At 52.5% G+C, this 20,805-nt stretch overlaps 1 protein-coding gene across 1 annotated transcript in view; it reads right to left on the bottom strand.

The window, feature by feature from the left end:
• The window catches only part of LOC119228153 (latent-transforming growth factor beta-binding protein 2-like), a 51,983-nt gene that overhangs the window by 23,448 nt on the left and 7,730 nt on the right, over nt 1–20,805 (bottom strand). The window contains exons 3-8 of the mRNA XM_037487531.2: nt 18,334–18,592; nt 8,732–8,988; nt 8,034–8,213; nt 5,699–5,905; nt 4,724–4,986; nt 3,880–3,982 (exon numbers count right to left, since the gene is read on the bottom strand). Of these exons, the coding sequence (XP_037343428.2) occupies nt 3,880–3,982; nt 4,724–4,986; nt 5,699–5,905; nt 8,034–8,213; nt 8,732–8,988; nt 18,334–18,592 (1,269 nt within the window). The remainder of the gene's footprint in view (nt 1–3,879; nt 3,983–4,723; nt 4,987–5,698; nt 5,906–8,033; nt 8,214–8,731; nt 8,989–18,333; nt 18,593–20,805) is intronic.

Here is a 20,805-nt window from a genome sequence, read left to right as displayed (position 1 = left end):
CCGCCCCACATCGTCCTCCGCACCCTCCTAATCCCCCTTTCAGAGTCTCTGAGTAATGAGCTGTTGTGGCGGGGCGGTGTGCGCGCCCCCCCCTCCCCTCCCCCCCGCAGCGATGGGATCAGGGAGAGAGTCCGGCCCCGGAGTGACAGCGGGGCGCACATGCCAAGGGAAGCCCCAGTAGGGGAGGCCCGGGTGTCTCAATGAAAGCCTATTAGCGGGGAGGCGAGGAGCTCTGCGCTCAAGGGCCAACGTGAATCAGGAAGAGGCCCGAGGAGTCGTGGGGACATCAAACGTGACGTAGAGTTGGCGCGTTTTCCGCATGTACCTGCGACATGTTTACGGCGTGTGTTCGTTAAAACTTTACGTGCACACAGGATCTATTTGGGCTGTGCTCGACATTTCCCCCAGTCGCCTCCTGGATCTCTCTCTTGTTATCTGAGTTCAGTTCAGTAGATCTTTATGGTTCCCGAGGGGCTTTTTTTTTTTTTTCCCCCGCTGTTTAAGAACCAGATGCTGAAACTCATGCAGTACTTGCTGGTCGCAGGATGCGTTTGTTGTGAGATGCAGAGAGTCTTATCTGTTCATTTTTTTAATTTAGAGTCTCTAAATCTTATCATTCAATGTGAATTTTGTACCAACAAATCGGAACCTCAGGACGAAATTGGTTGTTTTGTACAAGAAGCTAAGGATGAGGGTTATTCCCAAGAGTCACTTCTCATGCTTGTTTCTCCGTGTGCAGAGAACACGGGGTCACACGGGCAGTGGCTCGTCACCCTTGGTTACACAGATTGTAGCGACCAGAAGCGACCGATCTGTGTGTGTCCACTTCACACAAAAACTTCACACACAATTTATTGTCCGCCTCCATTCAATGGCATTGCGGTTTCCACTATTTGCTCAGATTTCCTGACCTGAAAGTGTAATTCAAATTCCTTTGCAGCTCCTTGATGGATGGTGCTGTCCTGAATTCAATCTGAATTAATCCCTTTTTTTTAAACATGAAAGTTGAAAAAAAAAAAAAAAAATGCTCCACACGGAGGCCTGCTGAGGGTATTCAAGTGAAAGGACAGCTTATGCAAAATGAGAGAGAGAGAGTAAAGAGGGAGGCGGGAGGCTGAGAACGGAGGGAGTCTATGGTCGGATCGGTGCAGCAACCTTCAATTGCTAATTTGGTACAATCACTCTGCAGACCACCCTGCTGTTCTTCTAACTCGATTGAAAGGTCTGGTCCATCAATCACGGGGCTCGGAGCCCTCCGCCAGTTTCCCCCCCGGGGATCAGCCTGGGAGGCCGCCTCAGTGTTGGGCTTCTCCTTGTATGCCTGTCTGGAAAAAACCCGAGAGAGGGAGTGGGAGGACGGAGGACGGAGGACAGAGGACGCAGGACGGAGAGGGCCAATGGGAGTCCACGGAATGGGGGGGACAAGAGGGGCGTCTTCCTTTCCACTCTATAGGAACACAACCCGAAGCCAAGCCCCCCCCCTCAGGATCCATTCCAGCAATCTACTTTACTGACATGCCGCTGCCGCATCCGCTGCCGCCTCCGCCGCCTCCGCGGGACGAACTGGTGCCGCCGGCAGAGAATCTCAGAGCAGAGAGCGCTCTTTAATCACGTCTCTTAAGATCTCTTCCCTTCGAGCCAATGCCTGATTGGAGCGAAACGAGCTTGAGAGCGAAACGACGTTTGCCTTCGCCCTCCTTCGAACACCCGCTCTGTCACGGTCCGTATCACGTGACCTGTCAATAGTGCGTGCGCCTGCCAGAGAGGCCAAAGGCCATTCGGTCACACAATGTACACAAATCTGTTCAGGCAACCAGATGCTCGCTCAATCAACGGCATTCTCAGGTGGGTGGCGGCGTCGTAGCGTCAATAACGTCCGAAGACTACAAAAAGGTCGCTGATTGGGTCGGTTAAAACATGCGATCTACGTCTCTGTCTGCAGTTGCTTTGTTTTACTGCGCCTGATGGCGACGGAGACCGCATCAAACGAACGTCTAAAACAGACGCACATTCCTGTGTGATCTCCAATCCGGGCGAGCTCCAAAAGACGGCACGCCACGGCACGCCCCCCCCCAATAAAAATGTGCTTAGCTTCACTTGTATCCAATTAACAAATGCAACAGAAAACTCTCCAATCCATCTGCCTCCCACTGGGTCGGTTCCTGCTCGGCCCCCTCGACCTCTAATGGATTCCATCGCTCTGGTTTGTGAAGAGACATCAGCGTCAACATCGGCGCCTCGACCTCGCCCCCGCGGGGCCCCGTGACGTTCCGATGCATCGCACTCTCTTCCCGCCGCGTCTCTGGGGTGTGTCTCTGTGGTGGTCGCCGAAGAAGCATCCGTGATAGGAAGCATTGAGAGGCCCCCCCCCCCCTCCCACCCCCCTTCGTCCTTCGCTTCGTGCGACTTTATTGATCCAAACCCCCCGAAGAACGGTGTCCTGCTTGCAGAGAGACACAGAGGGAATTAGAGGCGTCACATGAGGCGGGGGGGAGGGGGGGTGGGGCTAGTGACATGACGGTGACCTCGGTGACCACGGTACGTAGAGTTACACCCGTGGGGGGTGCGGTGGTTACGTCTCATCTGACCGGGGGGGGAGGGGGGGGGCGCAGAGAGCATTGACAGATGGGGAGACAAACGGCTTGTGGAATTCCATCAGTCGTGAAACTCAGTGAGGGAGGGGGCGCCAGCGCAATTATAGAGAGCCGTGCCAACAGTGCGGGTCGGACTCAAGGCCTCCATTCGACCTTTAGTGGACCTTCAATCGACTCCAGACAACACGACCCTGCTGGCGACTCTCCATTCCATGCCACCCCCTCATCATCATCAGAACCAGAGGGACGGAGTAGACCGCAGCCTCTTCATTGTCGCTCTGGATCTCGTTAGGAGCCAGGAATCCTCGGCATGTGACTTTCTAACGGCTCAGGCTCCCGAGGGCTTCGGCTCCCGCTGAGATAGAACGCAGGTGTAAAAAAAAAAATAATAATAATAATAATACGCACCGTCCGGATGCGACCCCGTATTTCCACAACAGCGACATAAAGTCCTCCGTATACAACAATAAACAACAGAAATGTGTACTTTCCCACACTCCACAAAGAGACCCGACCACACAGCAATACATTAAGAGTCTATTGAGTTCATACCCGTGTGAAGCATTGTGTCCATTTTACTGTATGGAAATACATTGGGTCCAAAAATAAGATAAAATCCACAACTTACTAAACATCTATACGTGTAGTAAAGACAACAACGTTGCATTTTGTAACCTGCTGTAAACTGACCCCCTAAAAGACACTCAACAAGAGACTTGAAAAGCGATTTGACCCTGACGACTCACTGTGAGAATAAAAAAATGGACATCCTCATTTTTTAATGGACTGTCCGGGTTGAATATAATTCCAGTGTCTATATACGGAGAACAACAACAATCAGAGGAATCCAAAGCATTTCACTTGTTGAAGCCCCTTCCAATACTTCTGGGACACGCATGACTTCACCTTCCCTCTATCCTTCCTTCCTTCCCTCCATATTAAAGGGGGCCAACTGACATCTTTCTGGCCACCTCACACAGCGGTTTGATCCTCCATCAGGTCATCGGCCTGTTTGCCTGTGATGGATGCTGCGAAACCCGGGAAATAAAACTAAACACCTCGACACGCGGCACCGTGGGAGTGGAGCCCAGCTGCGTCTCGTTGTTTTTGAACCAGTGGAAATAAACAGCGAAGGAATACCGAGGGATCAACACACCAAACGCACAACGCAAAAAAACAATACCAGCAGAGTTAGACCAGATTCCATTTTTAGTACGAAATGGAACAGAAATCGAAATCGACACCCCCCCATAGATGTGAGGGCCTCGGTTTCGGGGCGGCTTACCTGGTTTGGTGGGGCACTTTTGGCACTTGCCGAGGCCCCAGGAGGCGCCCACGCTTCCACAGCAGTCGTCCTGCTTGGTCAGGCCTGGCAGAGGCTCGCCGCACTACACAACGACACACAACGGAGTCAGATCCAAGGAAAACCGCCGCCGCATATGCTGGTGTGTGTGTGTGTGTGTGTGTGTGTTCGTGTGTGTATACCTATGTGGAAGGACAAAGGGAACCAGACACATCTGAGACTTGGAGGGGGACTCCAGAACAGCTATGAACCTCCTGGCAAGGCTTTTCAGACCCTTCGCTATTTGTGGGGAGCGATTCTTATCCGGCTGTGTTCATTGTTTTGTTTTGTTTTCTTGTTGCCAATAAAGGTTCATGAGACTAAAGAGGACAAGAGGACAAACTGAAAATACTGGCAGGAGAAGAGGGAAAAACTACCAACTAAACCAAAGTCTAGGTGTGCTTCATCTCTGAGGCCGTTCTAATTAAGGTTCTGAAAAATCCCTTTTTTGTGACTTGTGGAGGCTTTTTTTTTCAAAACTCTCCATGAAACCAGAGTAGAGCGACAAGGGGAGCTGAAGATCAGCAGAAAACCAACTTGTTGAAGGAATAATGAGCCAAACACAGCCCTTAAATTACAGCGTAGGCAACATGCGCCGCACCGAGCCTCAGATTAGACAAACTCACTTCTTCTTCCCTTTGACTCGTGTCTATTGTGACGTTCCTAAAAAAAATGAATGCCGCCTTAAACACTTCCTGTGTGAGACAGCGGCAGACGAGGCGAAGGGGCAGGGGGGGGGGGGGGGGGGGGTGTCACGCGGCGCGCTCTGATGACTTAACGCACGTACCTGCCCATCGACCGTCGTCTCCTGGAAGCACCTCCCGACGTGCCCGTGCCGCTGGTCGAGCGCCGTGGCCGCGCGGCCGGGTTCGGGTCCGCTCGCGGGCTGCGAGCGCTGCTGGACGGAGTGGGCCCCCCCCCTGTCGTCGGCTGCGGCGGCGGCGGTGGCCGGGCGGAGTCCCGGCTGGACGCGGGCCACCTGGTGGACCTCCACTTCGGCGTCTTCAGGGTGCTGAATGTGCACGTTCACCAGGGAGGGGTTGAGAGATACTGAGGAAGAGACACACGGTAAATGTAGTTTACATTAATGGCGCCGTGGAGGATCCCCACTGGGGACCTCGCTACACGAGCAGAGGTGAATGCATGTGTTGGTTTATTTATTAGAGGGGTATAGAAATGCTGAACTTTGTTCAACACACAGCTTGATCTGCACGGGGAAAATCCCCCATTCGTAAGATCCAACCAAAAACAAAAACAAAACACAAAGGTTCTTTGATTCAAATCAAATCATCCTAAAGACCAAAAACAGATTTGTTGAGGAAACTGAGGACATGTGGAGAAATGAGCTCTGTTGTCCTCCTTCTATCTTCAATGTTGCCAGTTTTTGGGGGTTTTTTCTCTCCCCAAAATGCCGACCGTCACTCTGTGTATCTCAAGCATGAGAAGCATCGTTTCCCTGTCGTGACATGAGGAGGCACACTGTAACTGTACCTGGAAGACAGAAGATATCTGAGTGGGATTTGAAATGACAGATTGAGACGCAACGAGGAAATTGGGAAAATCAGAAGGGATGCAAAGCGTTTGGTTCTCATCACTCGCGGCCTCGCTTCGTTTCAAATAAACACCTCTGTTTGGTAAAAGCAGCATTGGGTGGACTAATCAAGTACTAGTCTTTATCCAGTTAAAAAAATAAAAAAAATCCCCTTTATCACACCAGAATAGAATAATAAAAAGAAGCCCCTCCTCAAACAGCTGATGTTACCTTGCTGGTTGGACAGCGGTAGCGTGTACATGGAATGGAGGGAGGACCTCGCTCCCGGGTGGCTGGCGTCCTTGTGGCGGACAGGCGTGGGCCTGGCGGGAGGCGGCGCCGGCAGGTGACAAAACTTCCCCGTGGAGTTTGACGGACACCAGCAGAGGTCCCGGCCGATGCATCGGCCTCCGCTGAGACACGGTATCTGACAGAAGACTGCAGGGAGAGAGAGAGAGAGAGAGAGAAAGAGACACGTTAGCGCATACAAGACGCCACATTGAATCACGCCGATTTATGCACCCTCGTGCACCAGGATCCGGTAATAAGGAACAGAACGGGTATTCCTAATAGGAAGGGCATGTGCTGAGGCTTTGCTAATGGTTAGCATTGCTTTTCTCCACTTTGGCCCCCCCGGCAGACACTCTGTTCTGAGGGCCTCCTTCACCGGCAACTTTTAGCTCCCGTGCGCGGTGACGAGTCATGAATCGCCCTGTGATCATTCGGAGAGAAAACTTTTGGTTGGTTTGTGAATTTCCTTAAACTATCATATCTTGGAAAAATGTCAAAGGAGGGAACTTGGCTCCTAACGATATAAGTAAATTGAATTACAAAACATGCAGCGTCTAGAACTCGACTCGAAGTCTTCAGATAACTAGGGGGAGACAAATATAGAAGCAATGGCCACCACAAGGCGTTTGACTGTATTCACTTCACTGGAGACCCACAGACCTGACCTCAAAGCATCAGAGGCTGTCAAATGGAGAAGGGTGAGAACGTAAAGCTCTGCTGGCACCACAAATAGGACTCATTGACAACATGATGGGGGAAAAAAAAAAGACGTCCTCGTCGAAGACAGAGAGGACTGAAGATATGGATCGGAGAGACTGAAAGAGGAAGGATGGAACATATTGGAATTCAGAGAAAGAGAGACAGAGAATAAGAGAAAAGAAGAAGAAAAAAGTGTGAGTTCCAGGTATTAGACACGCTGGCTAAATGATCAGTTCAAGGAGGCTATTAAATCCTCAATGTGGGAGGGGGGGGGGGTTGGGGGGGGGGCTGGACTGTTCCTCGTCAGGTCAGTCCCATCAGACATGGATGACTATTCTTAGACCACTGTTGACTCTGCATGCCGCGCTCTCCGTCTGCCCGTCTGTCTGTGCATTTAACAGCCTCTTAACAAACACACACACACACACACACACACACTTCTCACTCAATAAACAGACTTCAACCAAATCTAATGCCGGGGCTTAAAAGTGCGTATCGTGGGAGGCATTTTTTTTGCAACCATCCAGCCCCGATGTGGCTGCACGGCGTGGTGAGCATAACAGCAGCATGAGACAACTGTTTGCTGTCCACTTGACAACATTCCTGGACGCACACGCAGCAGCAACAGGATGCTCGCAGCTCCAGATGGAAAGCAGCAGCCTCTCTTTAATGCGCTCTTCAACGCCAGCTTTTTTCTTCTTCTAGACTAACGAAATTGGGGCATATAAAATACAAAACCCGCTGCTATTAAAGGTACGACGAGGTGCCAGGAATGTGATCCGGGGGGGGGGGGAGGGGTTCTTCCAGGACGCCCACGTGTTTGGAATGTTTACTCCATGATCCCCATTAATGGGCATGCGAAATCTGCGCCATCACCCTGTTTATAAACTCGAAAGTGGAGAGCCGAGCGTGCATTAGCGTAGGGCAGCTGTGCAAAGTGTGTGCACGTGAACCTGTACGTGTGTGTGTGTGTGTGTGCACCTCTGAAGCCCTACAGTAGTAATTAGGGGCATTAGTTGCACACCTAAAACTGATGAGAAAAGCACGAAACAAGACCCTGCCCCACTTCACTTCCCATGGACACTCCTGTGTGAAATTGGAGCAACCCCCCCCCCCCCCCCAGGATAAATGGAAGGTTTAATGTAATCCCTTAAAAATCCTGCTCATGCTGCTACTCTTTCTCTCTTTCTCCTCTTTCGTTCGCCCCCGTTCCCCCGGGCAGCGCGTAAAATGGTTAACGGCGGGGGCCCAAGCGCGAGGTGTAAACCGCAGAGGGGGGGGGGCTAAGTGTGGGGAGCGTGGGACCACCGGCTCCACGTGTGTTTGAGCTTTTAATCTGTTCTACCCCCCCCCCCCCCCTCAACCCCCTCCAGCTTTCTTTTTTTTTTTTTTACGGTGAGAGCTGGAATTCAGGACACACAGCGTGTGCCACTGGGAGCCCATTTCTGTCGAGCTCACCCCATAAAAGAAAAGAAAGGAGGACGTAGGACGAGTGCGTGAGAGTCAGAGAGCGGGCGAGAGAGAGAGAGAGAGAGAGAGAGAGGAAGATGGACGAGGCCCTCGAAGTGTCACTCACAGAGTCGGAAGCCCGTCTCCTTCGGCTGCTGCTGCTGCTGCTGCGAGTTGTCGCTGTACACCGTCGTCATGTCCCCCTTCTCACAGCTGTTGTGGCAGCGCCCGCCGCTGCACACCCGGCGGCACAGCATGGGCGTGAAGACGATCTTGATGCGGTCCAGGTTGGAGGTGAGGTTGGCCCCTGGAGGACACACACACGCGTGGATGATGATGATGATGATGATGAGGAGCACTAGCGGAGGCGCGCTGGAGACGAGCCGCATCCTTGCTCCCTCCGCTCAGCCCCGCGGCGACACACTGCCACCCCCCCCCCCCCCCCGCAGCCTTTTATAAGAGTGCGAGGGAGTGTGCTGCTTGAGGGCCGGGCCCAAGCCCTCCAGGCCTCTGTATCTCTGAGAGAAGGTGTTTTGGAATTGTGCGTGCGTGCGCGTGTGCGTGCACGAAGGAGACAAAGAGCGCCTGAGTGCAAGATAACAATGTGTAATGTTGGCAGGCTGTGGTACGCAATGCCTGGAAGCCGAGCATGCTGGGAGATAAAGGTGTCCCCAGCGCCTGTTACGTCACAGAGGTGAGAGGGCAGATACCGCATCGAAGCATCCACTCACTGCTCTCACACACACAGTCACACACACACACACACACACACACACACTCTGCATCAGGGTGGCTTGACAGTGGGAGGGTGGGGGGTTTTCTTACCTGCCGGCGACAACGCGTTGCTGAACGCGGCGTGCTGCTGGCCATCGCCGCCGCCTGCCCCGCCAGTGCTCGGGGGCCCGCCCCCATGCCCGTTCCCGCGCTCGCCGCCGCCGCCATGGCGGCCGCTGGCGTAGCCGTTGCCGTTGGGAATGGCGTTGGACGTTATGGGCCCGGAGGATGACGGGTAGCGTTTCACCGTGCGGGAGGTCCCAGTCTGCTGAGGGGAAGAGTCAGGGGGTCCCCGTCTCACTTGGGTCCTGTCATTCACATCGTCACAAGATCATGGACTGTGAGAGCCAGTGTGGCCAGTGTGTGCAAACAGAGAGTTATATTCTTTTTTTATTTTTTTTAAAGATGAGAATTGTTTTAATTGTATTAAATCTTTTAATATCGGAGCCGTCACCGGAGCCGTCACCCTCCCTAATTTTCGAGAGTAGATTTTACTAACAAAAAAAAACTAAAGAATCAGGCAACCAATGGGAACAGAGTAGGAAAGCTCGGCTGAGGGCCGGGCTTCAACATCTGGATTCCCACTGATCTGCCGCCGACCGACAGTCGGCAGAGATGAACCCGCGTCGTCGGTGAGATCAGAGGAACGCACCACACCTGTGGCCCCCGTAAGGTTGAGGATGTAATACAAAAAAAACAAACCAAATGAGGACATAAACCCTGCACTGACATGTGCTACACGGGTTTCCTTTTAGCCGCACACCGCTCATCAGCACAGCGACAATCAGGCAAATAAACACTACACAAAAACGAATACGTGTACACACACACACGCACACACGCGCGCACACCTTTTACCAGCTGTGCGAGCACAAGCCGATGCTTGTCTCTCTATTCACGAGCCACATTCCTGCAGCCGGGGGGGGGGGGGGAAAGGACACTGAATGAAAAAAGGGGGAAAAGAGACACAAACATAAAATGGTCCGTCGCGTCATCTCATACCGGAGACAGCAGGCGGCGTCCGCAGCCGCCAGCTGTCCGACCCCGATGGCGGCGGGGTCAAGGGCGGCTACTCGGGCGGACGGGATGTGTCACACGGGGGGGGGGAAACGGGAGGTGCTGGTGTCGAGGTGGTAAGGATTTACGGGAGTTTACGATTGGGTTTTTCCATCACTAGCGGTGACACCTGGCCGGCAGAGCATCCTGCTTCCCTTTCTCGACCTATCCAGATGTTGCTCTCTCTCTCTCTCTCGCTCTCTTTCTCCTTGTCAATGGCAGAGTGACTTCCTCCCATCATGAGCTCACCGCTGCCCTCTCCGCCTGTAGATCACAGGGCAAGCAACTCCCTCTGCACGTTTGATGTCATCATTAGGAACTTCAAGGCCTCAGCAATCCAAGCAGGAACTAACCCCCCCCCCATCCCGCCTTGTTCTGGGTCACTTGAAAGCAATTTTGAAGACCTCGGCCAAGATGACATGGTTTAAACATCGGGATCGGGAAATAATTGGAGAAATATATGGAATTAATCAAACGTGTCCGTCATGTGATGCTCAGATCCATCCCTCTGAAACAAAGTGAGGTATTTCCAAAAATGTTGAACGATTACTCAATCAAAGTTATTAGTAATGACAAAATAAAAATCATTCTGAGCACATGTTGGGATCACAGGGGCCAAACCATTCGGACATTTTGATTACAACGCACACAACGGGACGCTTAACCGGGTCTACGTTACATAGCGCGGATTATTTCATGCTCAGAACATGTGCTCAACGATTACATCTAAGAGGAAGCAACTCTCCGTCCAAACTCTTGATCAAAAGCGGCGGCGGCGGCGGCGGCGGCCTCCAACGCGGACACTAAACCTTTTGGCCGCGTTCCCGACGCTCCACTCGTCAGCGCTCGCCGCACGTGCGCGGTGAGCAGTCAGAACCGCATGGGAGCAAAAAGCCCGGATCTCAAACCCCGAGCCGAGGAGAAGCGTTCTTTGGCACCCGGGCGGCTTACAGGATGTTTGGGACTCGTGGAGAATCACGCTGGCTGAGATCGTGACGGCGCGGCGTCAATGGCGGTTCCGTCTGAAACCGACGACTCCCCCCGGATTTGGAGCCAGGATCAAGAACTTGGAGGCTAATTTAAAAAAAAAAAGAAGAAAAAAAAGACGCCACAGAACTCTGTGATCTCTGGGCTTCTCTGTGCTGGCGCCGAATCGCACCGCCAGTGGGGATTGGAAACCACCACCACCACCACTCCCCCTCATCCCGGTGGGGACTGGCTTTCTTTTTTTTCTTGTACAAAGACAAAGACACTCTGGAGTCGGATCCCGGATCCTCAGAGAAGGGCTTTACGTCTTAAACCGTCTCCGTAGCCCGAGGCCTTTTTACGGCTGCTTTCATCATTTTTCCCCTTTAGGGTTACAGCAAACGTGTCAGTTACTGACTGATGCGTTTTCGGGCAGACAGCCTTGTCTCGCTGGGTTTTGGACGCCAAGTAGGTCGGCGCCCCCCCCCCCTGAACCACTAGTAACTGGCAGAGGTGTCGCACGGCACAGCCCCAGCCCCGTCACGGGGGGGGGGGGGGGGGGGCAAACCGTCCGTTTGGTTTTACAACCAAAGCGGCGGAAAATCTAGTCATTGACTTTTTTTTTTATTCAAACAAAAATGTCTAGTGGTTCCATTTTACGTCGTGCCAACGAGGGACGACGTCGGCCAAAAGCCCCGATTACATAAGAACTGCACGTAATGAGGTCTGCTCATAAAAACGGGAAATGACACACGTTTGTCTTATTCACGTAGAAAGCCTTTAAGGACTATTGTTCATTTCCATGCAGATTGTCAGTCCGACTGGTGGGAGCGGAGCAGGAATCTGGAGACATCATGCGAACAGAGATTAATGAGTGCAACCGCAAAAACTGCAAGAGAGAGAGAGAAAGAGAGAGAGAGAGAGAGAGAGAAAGAGAGAGGCCTAGCGAGCCCCGCCCCGAGGGGGTATAAAGACTTTCCAGAAACCCTATCGTTTTCAGAGGCGGCGCTGTTGCTATGACGATGAGAGCCCTGCACCGGACGCTGATTTGGTACGCTCTTGGTTCATAATTTGTTGAGAGAGAGAGAGAGAGAGAGAGAGAGAGAGAGAGAGATTTTCTGGCACAAAACTCAACAACAGATGGTTGCCCTGCATTTACCGGACTTCACTTAAAAACTGTTGAAACCAGGCCCAAGGACATTAGTGGATTTATAGCCACTTGACTCTTGTTCATGTTTTACTATCCAAAGCCCAATAGAGTTATGAAATTCCGTGAAATCCAAGACATTAACTACAATGAACGGAACGAGAGAACATTCGGGATTAGCAGCGAAGATATAAGGAGGATTAAAGTAGGACTTGCTGTGGAATTGGATTCGGCATCCGACATGTGACAAGGAAATGAAAGGCTGATTGGATGTCTCAATCCTTTGCGGCCCACAAAGCGTTAAATTCAGAATTCGGTCTTTTCTTCACAGGCCTCGTGGGTATTTTAAGAGGTGACAGAAGTCTGTGCGGGCTGAGGAATTAAGGAATTAATCCCGCACCCAGTCAAGAGCACCGAACCATCTGCACCGCCAGCGGTCAGAGCCCGCTGCGGTCACACGTCGCATTCCTCCAAGGCTGCAGAGCGACCTCATCCATTCATCGGAGGCCCTTGTGTATTTCTGTCAATAAAAATTAAAAAAAAATCCTGAGGTTTGAACCGCTCAGCGTGCACCAATAAACATAACAACCAACACCCGATGCCATTTTCATCATGCTGTTGTTGTGCGTTCTTCCTAGCAACAAGGTCAGACACACACACACACACACACGCGCGCGCGCAGTGGTGAAGTTTGTGTACTTTGGAAAATTCAAAAATAACTGCCTCGGCCCTCTTAAAGTCACTCTGAATTACAGCTTTTTGTGATTGCTCAATCTCCGGGCTGTAAATGTTTTAACCTCCTCTTACGACTCGTTTAGCGACACGATCGCGCAGCTTCCACGTCGACGTCGCGTCACAAAACTCAAACACAACGGAATAACGGAGAAGAGGTTAAGTGAGAGAAGAACGGGTTCAGAATGCGGGGTATTTAACCGGCAGAGGTCAAACAATTATTTCAAAAGGCTGTCAAAAAGGGGGTGGAGACACTGCTCATATGAGTCATTTGAGTAAGAGATTCAACTTTTACCTGTTTGATTGACAGAAAGTCAATGTTCAATGCAGTTTAATTCTGTGTAGAACAACGAGAGGGTTATTTGGCTATAATTTACTCCACAATTAGTCTTTTTTATTTCCTGACTTTTCCTTTTTCTGTAAGGATCCAGGAAAAGGGTTATTGATATTTCGGACTAATGGCAGCGCCAGTGGTGCGATGCGTCCTGGTACCAACAGGAAAACACTCTGGAAAACACATGCAGCGTTTTTATTGATAAGCGCAAAAACAGAGACACGGTTCTTCTCATGCACGTAAAGCTGCATGCGGCCAAACATCAGTGAGCAATTAGGCCCCAGTCGATCCCTGATAACATCTCCAGTCGTTACGACTTGGATAATTGTTGGTCCCGGCAGGATATCTCCCCTCTGGATAAACCCTGGGTGTGTCTGAGGATTTGTCGCACCAGGCGCTGAGGGCCGGATTAAAAAAATGTTCTGGTAATGTCTGGATGGCGAGTGGCAGCCGGAGGCCCGGGTGAGATGAACTGCAGTGGGGTTGGGTTGACTCAGAAGGCTTTGATGAGGCTAAAAGGTCTATAACAACTGGGCCTGTTGCAGATTTGAAGGCAGCAAAGGTCCTTAAAACGTATTTAGCAAAGACTAGTATTTGGATCGAGGGCTACACAGACAAATGGTCGGTCAAGTTGCACTTGGTTTTGTAGCTTTTACTTCCCTCCCCCCGCCTGCATGAAAATAGATTCTCTGTAAACTTGACCTCATTGAGGTTTTTCAGACCCTATGTCTACTGCCGTCTACTCCATCACAGGCCACGGGCTGTGAAATAAACGGTTTCCTTTTCCTCTCCTGGGGGGGGGGGGGGGGCAGCAGGGGGGGCACCTCGGCATTCGCGATGTGGGCTTTTTCCAGAAAGGCCCCGAAGCGAAGCGGCGTGGTTGCTGTGGTTCAGGAGGCCGGAATCGAAATGCAAAAACCGAGACGCGGTGAGCCGAGGGGGGGGGGCTCGTCCATATTCTCCGGTTTTGTTGTAGCTGCTCGGACCGTTTCACTCGGTGGAACGCCACATGGCGGGGCGGCGGGGGGGGGGGAGCCATTAAACGGTGCCGACTGAGGCCCCGTGCCCGTACGCCAGCCCAGCCGTCACGTGCCAGAGCGCGCCGACCATATGCCGAGGAGGGTTTCCCAGCGACAGAGGTGATTATGGGAATATTTGCACTGGTCTGAAACGCGGACACCGCCTGCATCTGCCCCCGCCTCCGGAGCGCATGCCGCCGTGGACGTGCCTCTTTTTTATGACTGTGCTGTACAGCATCCGCGCCTCACGACAGCTGCGCCTGCACGCAGCCCCGCCCCGACGAGAAGCACTTGGCCTGCTGTCTGCTGGCACCGTGGCCCGGGGGTGGGGGGGGGGGGGGGGAGAGAGCGAGAGCCTGCCTTTTTTTGAGAACCGGGCTTTGGAGAACCGGGGGGGGAACGCAGGGAGAGGAAGACATATCTGTCCCACGCTGAGTTCTCTATGGCCCTTTGTTCCCCCCCAGGCCTAGCAGGCGGCCAAACCCTCATGGGACTCGTTTGGCTCCGTTTAGCAGGAAAGAAACACACAAAACTCTTCCCGGCAACGCTAATTACCAAACTTTTTGATTCGCTACTATCATTTGTTATGCAAAAAAAAAAAAAAAAATGGAGAGTTCACCTGAGGACAAAGTCGCCACTTGACCTGCTGGCCCACGGTAGCACAGAGGTACACGATATTCGGCCCTCAAAACTACAAAAAAACAAAAGGTTGCAGAGGAGGTCCAGGCGTCCTCCCCCGGAAAGCCCCCGTCCTAATCCCATCAAGAGTGCAAAGACACAGGGGGAAAGGGCTCGCTGGACCAAAAGCAAACACCAACACGCCTGCGATCCCCAAGCAGAAAACCAGTTTGCATGACCCTCGCTCAAGCTTGAATCCCAGTCTCCCCACACGCGGATCGCAGACACTCCGTCATGTGCCTGGTGTGGAAGCGAGATGAAGCTCCGCTCACACACCCAACCTGTGGGAATTAGCACTGCACTTTGACCCCTCCGACTTCTCTGCTTCAAACGCGCCTTCAAGGAGGACGTTTCTGGACCCGTCCTGTCGGTATCGCTTCATCAGGTACAGATTCTCCTGTGAGGACGGCAGCCGGCGCTCGGGCCGCAGTTTCCTCTGAGAAACGGGAGGGGGGGTCGGTGGGGAGGCAACGTGCCACGCAGCTGCCAGCGCCGTCAGTCACTCGGGGGGGGGGGGAAGCAGCTGGGATGAAGGCAGCGTCGATGCAGAGGAAGCCGTAAGGCGCCGCCCTCTCGGGGGGGGGGGGGGGGGGGCGTTTTTGGGCTGCGTGTCCCCGAGTGTTTTTCCGCAACACGGCAGTGTGTTACTGGGTGTCACCGAATATGTAATCATCCCCCGAAGCAAGCGTCAGAACCGACTGCTTTAAACGGGCCGAGACATCGGGGGGGGAACTCGCTGGAATCGCCATCGTTACGTTTTCCAGTTGGGACGTCGGAGCGGAACTTCTCCTCCGCCTTTGTCTTCCAACAGAACTTCAATCAAAACTCTGACTGCAAGCTCGACTAATTCCTCCTCCTCCTCCTCTTCCTCCTCTTCCTCCTCGCCTCCCGTTAAACCTTCCACTCGTGGTACAGTAGCTCTCCAGGTAGCTGCGGCCAGCTGTCCTGAGGACCATCATCTGACACAGAGAGACGCCCTGCTCTGCTTCCTGCACAGAACCCCCCCCCCCCCCCCCACACCCCACCCTTGGGCTGACTGGACTCGCTGTGATCACTACGGGGGTCTGGTGCTGACAGGGACAGGTCCGAGGAGAGGTGTGCAGGAAGTCCTAGACCGGCTCCTGGTGTGTTTTGTCCATCGCTACGTGACTTCTATTCCAGGCCGTCGCTCACTAAATGTGCCGGATTCATTCAGTTGTTCAGACTATTCGGGGGGAAACAGTTTATTCTCTAAAACAGCGTTTCAGGAGGCAGATGTGCCCACACGGGACAGACGCCATGGCCTTAATGTTTGACTCTCAATGTTGAGCGGAGAGTTTAATCAAACCATATCCGTGGTTGCTCAACACCCTTCTTTGAAAAGCCAAAGTCTAGCCCCCCCGTCAGATTGAGGTGTTGAATTAAATTAAATACAACTATTGTTTCCCAGCTGTGACCCCGGTGGTGACGGTGATTTCAGACTGGATTCCTCACCTCGCTCACTTTCTCTCTCTCTCTCCATGTGACGCTTTCTCTCATTATCGTTGTTTTTGTTCCCTCCCTCCTTGTCCGTCTCGTTCCTCCCCCGCCCCCCCCCTCCCCGCACTACTTCTTGTTCTTGGCGCCCCTTGACAGGCCCCGGGTCAGTAACGGGGTGCCGCTGACATAACAGGGCCGAGTCCGCTCCAAGAAAGACATATATACTACCTCACACCTTCTCCGGAGGAGGAACATGCAGCTGCAGATGCTCGTCTCTGCTCCCTCAGTGTGCTCGTGGGGGCAAGACCAACACGAGCCGTCCGTCCGTCCGTGCTCCCCCCCCCCCGCTCCTCCTCAATTAGGCCTCGCTTTGCTGGAAGCTCAGTCTGACATCTGAAGCCGAGCGTTGCATCCACATCACTCCTCCTGGAGGAACACTGTTCCGCCCCTTAAAACATCTCTCCGTGCCGAGAAAATGCAAAACATTCCAGCTTCAAACGTGAGTTACACGAGTGGCCCGCCCGCCAAGTGCCACGAAGAGAGAGAAAGGTCGAGCATTCAAACGGTTATTTGAAAATAATGTTTAACGGATGACATTTCGCTATTTTGGCAAAAGCTTTTATTTCGTTCTTCTGATTTCAAAAATCCGTGGATCACAAGAACAAATAATGAGATTAGGCCGAGCCGCATGCCTCGGAAATTCCAGCCCGCCCGAGGTAAAGGGCTCCAAGTGCCCCCCCCCCCTCTTAGCCAAAGCAGGAGGGTGTGTGACTCAGGGGGCGCTGTCTGCCTCCGGCCACGGGCGACCCTCGTCTCTTTAGATCTGTGTCCCCCCCTCCTCCCCCCGGATCCGTGACTCAGGACGCAGAAATGTCCCGTGAGTCAAGAACAGGGACGAAACACATGCGTCGCAACTGTGCAGTGCATGAGCGCCTCGCGTGGGTTGGCAGATTAACGATAAATGCAACATAATTGTTTTGGCAAGGAGGACATGTAAAACGCCAGCGAGCGATGACCTCAGCGCACAGACAAGTCATGGCCCTTCGACCCGCCCCGTGGGGCAGATTAGGAAAAAAAACCACTCTGAATCCAAAGCGCTGGGAAGGATTCTGAAAGTCTGTAAAGACTGACAGAGATCCGTCAGAACCCTCTCGAGGGGGGGAAAACAATTACCGCCTTTCAACGCACGTGATGGCGAAGCGCGAATGCGTTAAGTCAAACCGAACCGACGTTACTCACCCCAAACGGGTGGAACTAAAACGAGTCGGATGGTCAACAAGCCGAGGGGCCATTAAGGCCGTCTGATTGGCGGCCTTTGGAGAGTTTCGCCGAGAGAGGCCTTCGTCGGAGCAATTACTAGTGGGATACATTATAGTCACAGTTATTCCAAGAAATCTAAGAAGAAAGGGAAAAGCTAAAGAAAATATAGTCCCCCGGCTCTGTTTTCATGGGTTAATGCTCCTGTCGGCTAAATCATGTTACGTTTTCCTACGTCTCACAGATTTACCATAATACCTTTTCAAGCATGGCAGCGAATGGCAGAAAAATGCTTATTTGTTTAGCTTTGGGTGTATTAAAGATTTAACCTGTGAACCCGGGAGTCTGGTTTGATTTATTGCAAAAGTAAACACAACCAGCGCGGAGCAGGAGCTTAATGAACTACTGTTGTTTCAAGAGTGTGCAAATCAATTCTAATAGCGCACTATGTCCATTTATTTTCATGTCAGCCTCCGTGGTGGCAAAAACAAATTAGAGAGAGCCACAAAAGCCTCAAAATACGGTATAAAATAATGAAAAATACTTTTCTGAATGTGCGATGATCACCGCTTTAATGCAACTAGCGGACACAGGGCGGTGGCGGTGCGCTTTAATGGAAAGGTTCATATCGACACCCTGCTCGCTTTCCTATTTTACTCTGAACGTGACTGTACTTCATTAAATTAAAATAATCATTAAGACATTGAAACTTCTGGATTGAGACCATGAGTTCACAATGTTTACTGAGGTAACAAAACGAGTAAGAAGGAGGGTGGGACATTCCGTTCAATCTGACTCATTTTGGCGTCAAAAGCCGGCTTGCTAGCGTGTCAGCCGCTAGCAAGCCGGCTAGCGTGTTAGCCGCTAGCAAGGCGGCTGCTGACGTCCACCGGCTAAAACGGGTTTGGACCAGGCCGTAATTTAAAGTTGGCGTTAGATTTCTCTTTAAATTTGTTGACCCATCTGCATTTGTCAAAGCAACGAGGCTCCTCCTGGCTTCACTTACACGGGCTGCCTGGTGGTCGCGGGTCGCGGGGTCAGGACCTTGGCGGCGGCGGCCGGCCTCTCCGAGGGCCTCCTCCGCGGTTGGTCTTTCTGGAACGGGTTGCTCCCCGGTTGAACGCGCCGCAGGGCGCCTCCGTCGCGGACGTACACCTGCTCCGGAGTCACCTCCTCGCAGCGCGGCCCCTGGAAGCCCGAGCGGCACACGCAGGTCTGCGGCCGGCTGCAGGAGCCGCGGTTCTGGCAGGGCGGCTGGCAGTCAGCTGGGGCGAGAGAGGGGGAGAGAGAGAGGGAGAGAGAGCTCAGATGGAGTTTTTCGCCGGGGTCAAGTTCGAGCACGTGCCCCCAAAACCCGGGGCCCACTTTAAACTGATTCAATCATGGAGCCATTAGTTTCACTTTTCCTTCCCTCGGCGGAGAGCCCCTGTCATGTTCAATTCCCCTCCAGTGTTTAACTGCCCTGCGATCACTCGCATTAAATCCTCACGCAGTTTCTTGCGCGAGGTAAAGTCTCTACTGCGGGATCGCGGCTCGGTGCCGCCGGTGTTTCTCTCGTCAGCGAGCTCGAATCGGAATCAGCATGCGCTCTCACTCCAGCACAGGAAGCTTGAAAAGGTCATAAAAGTAAGAGGTCATAAAAACATGAGCGAATGGGAAAAACTGAAGGCCAACTGCAAAGAGCCGACACTTCATCAAAGAAATGCACCGCCGTACTTCACGGGAAAATCAGCCGAAGCGGCTCGCCGCGCTGAAAGGATGAAGGGGTGAATGCGCACAGACGGCACTCGTGGATTTGCGACACTTACGTCCTCAGACGTTAAAACCGCAAACGAGCGGCCCCGCCGACAGGGCCGCGGGATGCTGTGGACGCGGACGGAGGGTCGGCTGTCGAGCGACGGCCTACCTGCCGCCTTCCTGCCGCCTTCCTGCCGCCTACCTGCCGCCTACCTGCCGCCTACCTGCCACCTACCTGCCACCTCCCAACTGTGTTTCTTTTTGACAGACACGAGGGGAACGGGGGGTGGAGGTTTTTTCGATTTCCAGAGTCCACAGAGAAAAGCCAAATCGTGTTGTGTTTTAACCGTTAGATGCTGTTTGAAAGGCCACTGAGAGACCACAGCGAGAGAAACGCACAAATTGAATCTTCTGCTTTACGCCGAAGCAAATTGTATTTAGAAACAGCAATTTGCTCAAGCATTTTGTTTAATCTGCCCCTTTTCTTTTTCTTGACGAAAAACGCGGTTCCGGTTAACTGTGTAACTCGGTATGTGAGCCGAATTTTCCGTGGCGGGACGAAATGGGAGAAAGATCCATCAACCGAGCGGAGTACAGGCTGGACCGGTGCCACCGCCTCGTCCGGAGTCTGGTCAACTTCAAGCTCCGGGACGAAGCGGCGTGCGCCAAACGGGCCGCGGATTCCCGTCACGTTGCGCCGGCGCGGTGGGGGGAAAAAGAGCCGTGCGAAAGCTGCCTTCTTTAAACAAACCAGGGGGGGGGGGGGGCTCGACGTCCGGCCCTTTTGCACCACGCCGGAGGAGACGGGTCAGTGACTCGAGGGGGGGGGGGCGAACATTTCCCGCACGTGAAGCCCCGCGGCGGGGGGTCGCTCCCCGTCGCCGCCCCGAGGGCCCGTCTGCGTAGCCTCGGGGGGGGGGGGGGGGGGGGGGGGGTTGCATTGTCGTGGTAATTGCTGTCATGCAGATTCGTATCGCACATCATTAAAACTAATTGGCTCACATTCCATCTAAAAAAATAATAATGTGCCGCAATTATTGCTTCGCGAGAGTAATAATAAAAAAAATTTTTAAAAGGGAATCCGTCGGAAATAAAAGAGGAGAAACGGCGAGCATTCCTGGCATTGCAACTTCAGCCTTAACTATGAGCAAGACGGGCCGGGCCAAGTTTGGGGAGACTGTGTGCAGATCCAGTCGTCTGAAAGTAGGAGACTGTGTTTGGCAGCTTTGAACCTTCCAAACAAACACAGGGATCCGAAGCAATCAGCAATAAAACTTTAAAACTATCCAAATGGAAACAGTTCTTTCTTCGGGCTTCGCTAAAATAGCTTCAACTTCATATTTAAGTGAGTTTGAGGACCGTGTTTTTTTTTCTTCCTCTCCTTCCAGTCCTGTCAAAGCTAAAATACATAAACTCAGCAAGGTCAAAGTGAAGGCCTCGCGGCTAGGGCCACTCCGAGCATCCATTCTTCTACAACAAAAAAAAGAAAAACATTCATTTGGGAGCCAGAAAAATCCCTTTTGTAATAATATGAACTATAAAACTAAGTCATCGAGGACCGAGTTGGACTTGAAGCACTGAAATACTGTACGTATATTAAAGCAACCCCAGGGTCTTTATTGGGGTAAATATTGTCCATCATAGGTTGCATTATGAGCTAAGGCTTGCATGTGTGTGTGTGTGAGTGTGTATTGTGTGGAAATCATGCCCCCCCTCTCTTCCCCTTCTCCGACTGGACTCT

The sequence above is a fragment of the Pungitius pungitius genome, chromosome 14, assembly GCF_949316345.1.
Source record: "Pungitius pungitius chromosome 14, fPunPun2.1, whole genome shotgun sequence".
Taxonomy (NCBI): Eukaryota; Metazoa; Chordata; class Actinopteri; order Perciformes; family Gasterosteidae; genus Pungitius; species Pungitius pungitius.
This window is presented reverse-complemented; position numbering and strand designations above follow the sequence as displayed.